Source organism: Solanum pennellii, chromosome 8 (assembly GCF_001406875.1).
Source record: "Solanum pennellii chromosome 8, SPENNV200".
Lineage (NCBI taxonomy): Eukaryota > Viridiplantae > Streptophyta > Magnoliopsida > Solanales > Solanaceae > Solanum > Solanum pennellii.
In genome coordinates, this window is record NC_028644.1 from 65296601 (window position 1) to 65307614 (window position 11014).

The following is an 11014-nucleotide window of genomic DNA, read 5'->3' on the forward strand; positions in this document are numbered from 1 at the left end:
GGTTGTTTGATGATGCTCATTGGTTGGTCCTGTAAGAGTAACCTGTTCCTCACTGTTGCTGGCAGATTCAAAATCTGCAGCTGGATTTTCAAAACGACGAGACGAATCATCAACCTCAACCTGTTCCTCAACATCTGATTCTTCGCTTGAGAGGTTAAAAAAACGATAAAATTTCTCACGTTTCAATGATCCATTCTACCAAAAACCATGTCAACCTCTTTACTTCACCAAATAATTGTCACTTGCTACATTAAACTTAAGCCAGCAAACTACCTCATAAAGAGGACACCCACATCCCAATTGATTCATATCACAAAGAATGAACCAAGTAAAAGTAGTTGTTCCACCGGACAGACTGTTGGGAAGTTGTAGTGGCTAAGAAGGATGCAAAAGATAGTGGCACCATTGATGATTCTAAGGAAAAAGATGTGTTATTAAGGAGTTGGATCTCAAGCACCTTGACCGAAGAAAGCACGCAACTAATTGTGGGCTGCTCAACTGCCAAGGAAATGTGAATTTTTTTTAAAAAAAACATATATTCAAGCAACAAAAGCAATTAATTTTGCTAGAGATTTAGATAAGGCACGATATCCATCATTAATCAATTTAATGCTCTCAGATGCTTTGATATAAGGGAAGAGAAAAAAAAAGGTCGTAACAAACCATAACATGGTATTATCTGCTCAATAAGGCATGAGAAGATGAAACAACAACATCAATATACCGAAACATTAACAAAACAAATTTTTGCTGGGTATTAAAGTTTTTTTGCTAGATATTCAGAATCAACAACATCAACACACCGAAGCATTGACAAAACAAGTTTTTGCTGGATATTCAAAAAATTTTTTTGCTGGATGTTCAAACCAAGCTAGGATTAACCGTTCCTCTACTCACTAGCTTGAGGGGAAGTGTTGAAGAAGAAGGAAACTGACGATTGGAACATGTCAAAGAAACAGGTTCAACGCAGTTGACTGACTTGTCTACAGCAAGTGTTGATGAAGAAGGAAGCTACGGATTAGAGCATGTCGAAGGAACAGGTCCAACGAAGTTGACTGGCGAGTCACAACACTTCTGAAAAATTATAGTCGCTCTAGGATTAGACTACCTATGTTAGTTAGGATTATATTTCGACTAGAATTAAATTATGATTAGAATTATATTATGACTAGGATTAGATTACTATTAGAATTATAGCACAATTAGGATTTAATTATTTTATTATTATAATAGTAATAAGAAGTAGTAAGACTCTAAGTATAGTAAACTTAGGACTCTACAATTTTCTCCTATATAACGAAGTATGTACTTAATATTATTATTCATTAATTCATCAATTATTGATCACATATCAATAAATCAATTGATCAATACAATCAATACTACATATATTTATCAACATATCAATAATCAATACATCAATACTATCAATACAATAAATTCTATCCTTGATTTTTCTAGTCCTAGACGTGAGATTTCTACAGTATAATAATAATAATAACTATCAGATTATTATTGGAGTAGTGTAAATTAGACATGCAAATGATGTAATATAGAGTTATGATTTTAAATCGGAATGCGATTTGAGGTTATGATTTGAAATAATGTCTAAATTTTATATATAAAAAATTCATGATTTGAAATCTCATGTTCAGTTTAAAGAGATTGTTCGTACCAAGTGTAGATATTTAGATTTATGAAGAATGATTTACTCATATGATAAGATTGTATTAGAACTCGCAAAATGATGATAATTTTCACAATTTATACACAAAATAGTACTTCAATTTTAATCAATATAATTTTTAAATCATAATTGTATATCACATGTTTAAACATAATCGAGTAAAAACTATTGGAGTTTTTTTTAATTAAAGAAAATTATTGGATTTTGTGATTTTAGTAGACGTCTAGGCAATATCTAGTTAAAAATTGATAAATATTTCAAATTTGAAGATTTTTTTTCTTCATACAAAAATAAAATAAAAATAAAAATTTATGTGAAACTTAAAATATATTCCATTTCAGTAATTCTTTCTCTGTTCAACGCTTTTAATTAACATTCTTTTACCATCCCATCTCATAATCTTCGAACCTTGCTACCATTCCATACACAATGTTCTACTAGATAGTATATAAATTTAAAAATAATTTTCCTAATGGAGAAATAAATAACTCATAAGTAACATTCTAAATTTATTCCATTTTAGTATTTCTTTATCTCATTTGGTATGTCTAACTTTCATATTTCAAGAGTCAGGGGGGGCCCGAGCCATCAGTGAGATACCACTCTGGAAGGGCTAGAATTCTGGTTGCTCCGTTATATGCATGCTAATGGGGCAAGTATGTTTTTCATTGTGGTTCACCTGCAGTGCAGTTTGAACTATTGATTTACGTAATTTGAAATAAAAAATTTTGTTTCAGTGGTTCGAATCCACTTCTAAGCAGGCGAAAGGTCCAAACCGTAGTCGAATCTGTAGTTTTTCTATAAAAAATCGAAGAATTGGTGTGAATCCATTCTACATTGAAGAAAGAATCGAATATGTCTATTTTTGACAGTATATTTTTATAGAATTTTTAAATATTTTGAATTATCAATTATTATAACTTATAATACTTTTTACGTAGTTTATAAATATATATAAATTTTATTTCAAAAAAATTTAAAAATTTAATGTGTAAATTTCTGATCAAACTTAAATTGTTTGACTGTTAAAACATAAAATATGTCATATAAATTAAATTGGAAAGTAGAAAATAAGTTTGACTATCTTGTTTGTCACTCTAATCTGACCCTACATTCCTTTTTTCTTTTTTCTTTTTTCACTATTTCTCTATTTATATTTATGTATTTATAGTATTTATTTTCTTCTTGTTCATCATTATCAATTGTTTTTCACTTTCTAATATTTAGCTTCCAATTTCCGTTTCATTTTCTCGTTGACTAACAACCCCACCACCCCTCTGCGCCAAGCTAGGGTTTATTCAATTTTTTTTCTCAAACTATAGAGAAAAACCTTCAAAAATAGAATTTTTATACTGATTTAAGGAAGAAGAAGAGGTCTCTTGATCAGTTGACATGGGTAATGACAGCTTTGTCCAGCTAATCAAGGCGTAAGTTTCTCTTCTCTGACCCCTTTACAGAGTTAGTATCTATTTTAAGCATATATCTGAATCTTGAAAAATAGGAAAAGGTCGGACTTTTTTGGGTTTTTTGTGAATTTTCAAGTGTTTGAGAAGGATAAAGATTCGTTCTTGGAAGTCTACAGAGAGAAACAATAATTGGGTGTTGAGTATTTTGTTGGGAATTTCACTGATTACTCAGATTTCTGTGCTTTTGGTTCATTTTGGGAATATGAGGAATTTTTTGTTTTTGCTGAAGCTGGAGCTGATTTGATTTGGGGATTATATACTGGTGTATATTGCTGTTACAGTTTCAAAGTTTGCAACTTTGTTTTGGTTCTTGCTTGGGTATCTCTTTTGAATTTGTTAGGATTGGAAACTGCTTTCTGTGAATTGTGTTTCTGGGTTTTTGTTCAATGGTTGAGATTTCTGGAGGGTTTATTGCAGTGGTGTAAGTGCTGAGGTTTTGTGTTGTCTTTAAGCTTAAAAGACTTTGTTTCGGTTGATGTTCATTGATGGTTTGACGAAGAGGAGCTATTCTAGGTAAAACAACTGTAGAGAAGTATTCAAATGGATAATCCAGATCGTCCTAACAATCGAAGTCTTGATTATTTAGGTGTGAATAAATTGGGGAAGAATATAAAGAAAAGTCCTATACACCAACCCAATTTCAATAATGCAAATAGTGCGAGACAACAAGCTCAACCCCATGTTTATAATATCAACAAAAATGATTTTCGGAGTATTGTTCAGCAGTTGACTGGTTCGCCATCTCAAGAACCTCAACCTAGACCTCCTCATAATCCACCAAAGCCTCCAAGTATGAGATTGCAAAGAATTCGACCTCCCCCGTTGGCACCAATTAATCGCCCCCGAATTCCCATGCACCCTCCAGCACCAATGCCAGTCCCAAGTCAACCGGCAGGTCCTGCACCTGGTGTTGCATACAATAACAATTTTGTGAGACCTCCTCCTCAGTATGGTCAGCCATCTCCTCCCATGTTACCACCCGTTAACCCTGGTGATGCTTGGGCTAATACAGCAGAGTCTCCAATCTCAGCTTACATGCGTTACCTTCAAAATTCGATAATGGATCCAGGGGCTACACAAACACAACTTCAAGGTCCTGCTCATACTCAAGCACATCCTCCATCCTCCGGCTTTCTTCCTAATCCTTCAATGCCACTACTTCCCTCTCCTAGAATGAATGGCCCGCCACCACTTCCTTCTCCTAGAATCAATGGCCCGCCACCACTTCCTTCTCCTAGAATGAATGGCCCGCCTCTCCTCCCATCGCCTAGAATGAATGGCCCGCCTCTCCTCCCATTGCCTAGAACAAATGGTCCACCTTCTCTCCCACCCCCTCGAATGAATGGTCCACATCCTCCTTTCCCATCTCCTAGGATGAATGGTCCGCCTCCTCCTCTTCCATCTCCGGGAATAAATGGGCCAACTTTTTTGCCTTCACCCACTTCTCAGTTCCTTTTGCAATCACCCACTGGCTTCTTCAACATGTTATCCCCTCGATCACCTTATCCATTGCTTTCTCCTGGTGTGCAGCGACCTCCACCATTGACTCCGAATTTCTCCTTCTCTCACATGGCTCAGCCTGGAATTTTAGGCCCTGGACCACAATTTCCCCCATCTCCTGGTTATGGATTTCCTTTGTCGCCGTCAGGATTATTTCCTATAACAAGTCCAAGATGGAGGGATCAGTAGTGTTAAGTAAACTGCTGATTTTGAACAGCTCCAGTGACTGGTATTGGTTTGAGGAATTTCGTGGTGAAAATCTTCTCCAAATTGAATCTTTATACTTGTTGAGATACAATGTACCCTAGCAAAACGTAAGAGATCTCTTTAGTGACTCGCATTTAGTTTGTTTTTTTTAAAATATTATTTTATTCGCACACATTGCCATCTTATCTTAGCTCTTTGTGAGTAGAGTCGGTAGCTGATTCATCTCTTTATTCCCTTAGAACATTAGGCAATGTAGTTAATTAGGCAACTCAAAAAGGGCTGTAACTTGTTAGATGTTGTTTAAAGTGATCTATATGTAAGGATAAATGCAGGAAAGATTCTTGTACTGTCATATTTGGAATCAAATACTTCGAATTTTCTTCGCCTTTAATGTGCACAAGTTTTCGTGTTATGATTCCATATTTTGCGCGATTTTATCAATCTTTGCCACCCTACAAATTCTGTGCAATGTTTATTCATCTTTCATGCATGGGTTTGTTTCAAACCTGGTGTGCTACGAAACTCTCAGTGCTTACTTTCTAAACAGAGGGGAAAGGAGGAAGGGACAACGGAGAGTGGGAAGGCGAGAGAAGGGAGGCCTGGCTGGATATAATATTTAATAGCAAGTTTGGAGTGGAAGTGTGTTTTGTCATCTTGTTTGCTATTTGAGTCATTGCCAGAAGTTTGACAAACAATGTTAAATGGCAAACCTAATTTGAAAGTTGTTCTATTGAATCTGAAATTTCTCGGTCCTGGTAAATATTTCCTCCGTAATCTGAAAATTTTGAGCTTCTTAGTCAGTTCCATGAAGAATCCCCTGTCAATTGTCAAGGGAGAGGAGAAATAGATCCAGTTTTAGAATCTCCCAACTCCTAATATTATATGTGGGGCAAAGGTTAAAGGTCAAAGAATGACAAGACGACGAAATGAGAACATAGACATGGTCAGGTAGCCTTGGTACCTCAAAGCATATGGCTCGACTTCAGTGCTGCAGTAAGCTGGGTCTTATTAATAGGTGATATTCTTTAGTGTTCAGTTTCATTAGAACATAGAAAACTATTTACACCGTATTAGATTAGCCTTCTTTTTTTTTTTTTTATAGCAGAACATTAGGTTTCTTGTTTTGGTTCACTTTGGCAATGATTTTTCATGTTTCCATCTTATTATCAGTTCCTAAACACTCATATTCTTGTATTATCATTGAGTACGTATCTGTGTTGTACCGGTAGTTGGTGAAGCAACATGTATATGGCGGTTGAATATTCACCCTTCTAGACAAGCCTAAGAGTTAAGATATGCTAACTAAAATAATTGAATGTCATAAATGGTTGCACTTTGGAAGTTATTAGGGAGCTCATTTGTATCATTCCTGGCAAATGGAAGGTGGTCAATAGGTCGAAGCCGATAGAGGGTTTGAAATGAACCATGCCCTTGATTTTTGATATGCACAAGAGTGTCAGGCAGTGCCTCTACAATTCTGCTAGAGGTAATATCTGAATGTAGAAAGTGGAAATTTCTGTGCTACAATTAGTTTGGAGAAGTTAGGGTGAAAGCCAACGATCCTTTACATTTAATCGGAAATCTCTGAAATGCTTACATCTTAAGAAAAACTACTTCCAGAGTGCAATAAAATAGTTGATAGCTAATCTGATAGGGTGATAACTTCATTTGAGGGAGCTTATGATTGGTCATCCTTGCAAGTACCTTTCTGATCATTCCTTTGAATTTTGAAAGTTTATTGTATTCACTCCTATAAATGCCTTCTACCACTTATCTCTTTCTATTTTTTGGAAGAATAAGTTTGAGAGATGTGCAAGGTGTAGTGATCTTAAATGGTGTGTGTCGACTAAAAGAAATGGAAGTATTTTTATGGAATCTCAACTCTAAATCACTCATATTTGCTTCATTTATTTTGTTGGACAAACTTTACCCCTGTAGTTAGTATTTTGGACTTTGTTAGCTCCTTACTCTTAGCATGATCTTGTTTTAATGGAGCTAATATTTCTTCTTTTGTAACCTTGCGTCTCCTTGATCCCTTCCTAGTGACTACCTTACTTCATTCAAAAGAGGTGTAGTGATCAGCGGTTGGGCTGGGGACCCTTAGAACAATGGTTAAGTTGTCTCTATGTAACCTATAGGTCACTTCGATATGTGGGATCAACCATTGATGCTTGCATCAGGGTATGTTGCCTACACCACACCGCCCCCACCCCACCCCACCCCCTTTGTTGCGGCCCTTCCCCGGATCTCATGAGAATGCAGGATGCTTCGTGCACTGGGGCTGCTCTTTGGTGATCAGTGGTTGGGTGGCCATTATCATCTCTTTTGAGAACCCAATGTCGCTAAATTTGGTTATGGAATCAGTTCAATATTTTCTGTTTTCTGATTATTTGTAGTTGATTCTATAGTTTCGGGAAGTCCTCTGGCTGTATAGTGAATTTATAATTAGTATTTACTACTCCATGACATGCAACAACATAGAAAGTGTAATCCCACAAGTGGGATGCAGGGAGGGTGGTGTGCACGAAGCCTTACCCTTACCTTGAGAAGGTAGAGAGGTTGTTTATGACATGCTTAGTTACAAATATTATCACACAGGCATGACCCTTCTAGGGCTGTATATCAACTCATTTTAGTTTGCATAGGATTCTTATTGCAGTTCATTATTCATGGGATAAGATTGGTGGGTATTAAACTGCTGCCTGTGTCTAGCCACCTGAACATTTCTCATCTCTTGGCTTCTCTTGGCTCTTGGTTTATTTCAGCAGTCTTTGCTGCATTGTGTCTTTCATGAAAAAACTTTAACTCGTAACCAATGAAGCTGTTTCTGGTCGCAGGAAACTGAGGTTGCATTACCACATAGTCATGGGCGAGAGCTCGTATTTGATTATTCATATTCTTCTAGTTTTGTGTTGTTCATAAAGTCCAATGTAGTGCCTTTGTACTTGCATGCTTTCCCCTTGAAAATTAGAAATCTGTGTGCAAACCTTACTCCTACCACAATCTTATGAGATAGATAGGTTGCTTTCAATAGACCCTCGGCTCAAGAACATCATATCAAAGCTTAGAACTTGTATAGTTTAGCGAATTAACTTCTTGAAAGTTGTATAGAGTTTGCTGTTGCTCTTCTATATTGAGACAGAGAGTTGCTGTTTAGAGATATCACTTCTTCCTTGGTTTTAGGTCATAAAATTGCTAAGGTAGTTAAGTCAATGTGCTTTTGCCTACTTGCACAGCTAGCGATAGGAATATACAGTCAACCTGTTATGAATGATTTACTCGTTTCGATGACCTATTTTTCTGTATTGATATAGAAACTACTTGATGTGAATTTTTCTTCATTGAAATTGCTGTATGTCTGTTGAGTCTATTTTGAATACAGAAGTATCAAACCTTAAAAGGAGGACCGAATAGTTACTACAACATGTGTGCCATGAACCATTGTATTAATGGAGCCATGGACTATTTATTCAACAAATTAAAAGGAAAGATGAAAAAAGTGTCGGTGGGAGTGAAGATGAGGTGTGTCAAAAGGATAGAGAGAAATGCTTACTTCTACAACGTATTTGTCATATTTCTGTTAGGGAAGTCATTCTAAACGTATTTTCCTAATGTTGGCGCCGAACACCGGGTGGAAAAAAAAAGTTAATATGAAAGGATGGATCATTCATGATATTTGTGTCGGTACTTGATATCTTCATATCTTTTTAGAACTACTACTTGCATATATTATATTATTACTACTTGTTAAGTGTTTATTATTTAGTATATTTAAACATTTTTCCATTGCACAAATTATAGAAGTTTCATTGCGGATTGCACCCTATATAGTACTGGTGGTGTCCAGTTAACTTGCAAATGAAAGTAGTGTTCGAATCATATTGCATATTTTGATTAATTTTATATATACATGTCTTCTATAATTTTGTTTTATATGTGGGTTTATGTCTACGTAACATAAGTGATTTCTTATTACACAACTTCGGTTGAGTATTTTTATAAAAGAAAAATTTGATACAAAATAAAATAAAATGATTTCGCTATATAATTTCTTATAGTTGAGTAATGGACTTTTGCTCTTTTTTTAATTAGGCAAGTGATAAATTGTTACTTCTGTCTGCTTGTATTTTTTCAATATTAACTTGGCACACTCATTCAAGAGAAATAAAAGAAATGATTTTATTATATCACTTAATAGTAGATTATTTCTTATACATTGAATAAATAAATCTAAATATTTAGTTTTTAATATAATAAAAGAATAAAAACAGACGATTGGAGATGAAGAGCAATAAAGGATAGTTTTATATAAATACTTCTACGTATAAAAGAAAAATAGAAAACTATTAAAGTTTCTTTCTTAAAGACGCAGTATAGTATAAACAAAAAACTGCTTTGATCTGAAATTAGGTTAAACTGGTTATTTTAAGACTCATCAATATGATGGGCTACCCAGTCAGAATCGTTAATTTCAAAGACCATGTGAGCTCCAAATGGTTTGGATCGATCCATATTGAGGCATAATCGCATTTTTGGTCCGTAATTATAGATAATTTATTAAAAAATATTAGTCCTTATAATAAAGTACATATAACCTTTAACTAATTGATATGTATGTTTTAGGGAGTTTTTGGTAAAAACATCCTTCAACTATACCCTAAATTTAAACTACATCCTTAAAGTATCATTTTTAGCAGAAAATATTATTTAACTATACCCTAATTTAAACTACATGCTTAAAGTATCATTTTTAGCAGAAAACATCATTTAAGTATTTGTAAGTGAACAACTTTCATCCTTTTGTTAGATATTGTCAAAAAACTAAGGGATCTTACGAAAACATGAGCAAAAAAATTGACTATCAACATAAGTTATTATGCATAATTTCATTACTTTCTACCAGAAGTTTTTGAAAAATTTAAAAAATCTTAGACATTGTTGCTTATGGAAACTAAAAGTGATTGGAAGGTATGAGCGTACATGATTTGTCTTTTTCGTAACGGAAAGAAGTTGGAGATTTGTAGGAGACTCTTAACAACATTCAGATTCATTTAATAGGTTATGAAATAATAAATCATTGCTTCTCTGCTTTAAGCGTGCCTTTTTATCTTTCATTAGGAAATCATGTGTCAATGATTGGCCAAGATTCTTTAACATTTGCATATTAAGAAATAAATGACCTGCAGATGGTCATGTTGCAGTGCTTTTGTTTGTCTGCAGTGTATGTTATTGCGTTGACCTGCTTAAGCTAATTATCAAGTTTAGATTTAAATTTAATATATTGAGATTGGTAATTAATTATTAGGTGTTATTTTATATGATCTAATATTGAATTGTAGTCCATTTGAAGAGGTCAGAGTTAAGTTCTTGGCTTGAAATTTAGCAAGTATGAAAAATTTGGCATACCAATATATATCAAGATTTGGAGTTTGGTTGAAAATATGAGTGAGTTTTAGCGTCTATGATAGACATATAATAATTTGAATGTCTACAAAAAAATTGCTTACTTACGAATATTGCAAAATTGGTAGATTGGGAACGTTCCGAAACCTTGCAAAAAGGAAAAGAAAAATCTTAAAAGATTCGTGGCACAAGTTCGACATCTAAGGTATGTTAAGACTTTTTAGACTTGTTGAAGGACGTTTTCCTAATGAAAGATAAAAAAATGAAAATAGACAAAGGGGTAAGGGCGAAAGATGGGGGTCTCATATCAATGATGTGACGGGCATTGGTACGAGTACCGGTGTTATAAAACAAAAAAAAGTTACTACTATAGAATGCGGATTGTAATTTGAAAATTTCCAAAGCATATGGGCATTAGCTGATATATTATTGACTTGAATTCCTTGTGTGATTGTGTTTTATTTATTTTACTCGTATAGTTGTGATAATTGAGGTGGTTATGTATTATGTTCATATTGATTGATTGAGATGCATCATCATCCCCTATATTGAAATAATATTGTGCACATGCATAGACACGAGACTGATATAAGTTGGGCACGTGGAGATCGTCCGTGCTGGGGATGGTGAGATGTTAAGATTGAAATTTGGGCACGTGGAGACCGTCCGTGCGAAAATTGTTTGATATTATGATAGTGCGTTGAGATCGTCCGCACAGACACGTGGAGATCGTCCGTGTCGGTATATGGAC

At 34.7% G+C, this 11014-nt stretch overlaps 1 protein-coding gene across 1 annotated transcript; it reads left to right on the forward strand.

The window, feature by feature from the left end:
- Nucleotides 1-2893: 2893 nt before the first annotated feature.
- LOC107026944 (protein HAIKU1-like) lies at nt 2894-5251 on the forward strand. Its single transcript, XM_015228086.2, has one exon. The coding sequence runs from the start codon at nt 3694-3696 to the stop codon at nt 4840-4842; it is 1149 nt and encodes a 382-aa protein (XP_015083572.1). The 5' UTR covers nt 2894-3693; the 3' UTR covers nt 4843-5251.
- Nucleotides 5252-11014: the final 5763 nt, after the last annotated feature.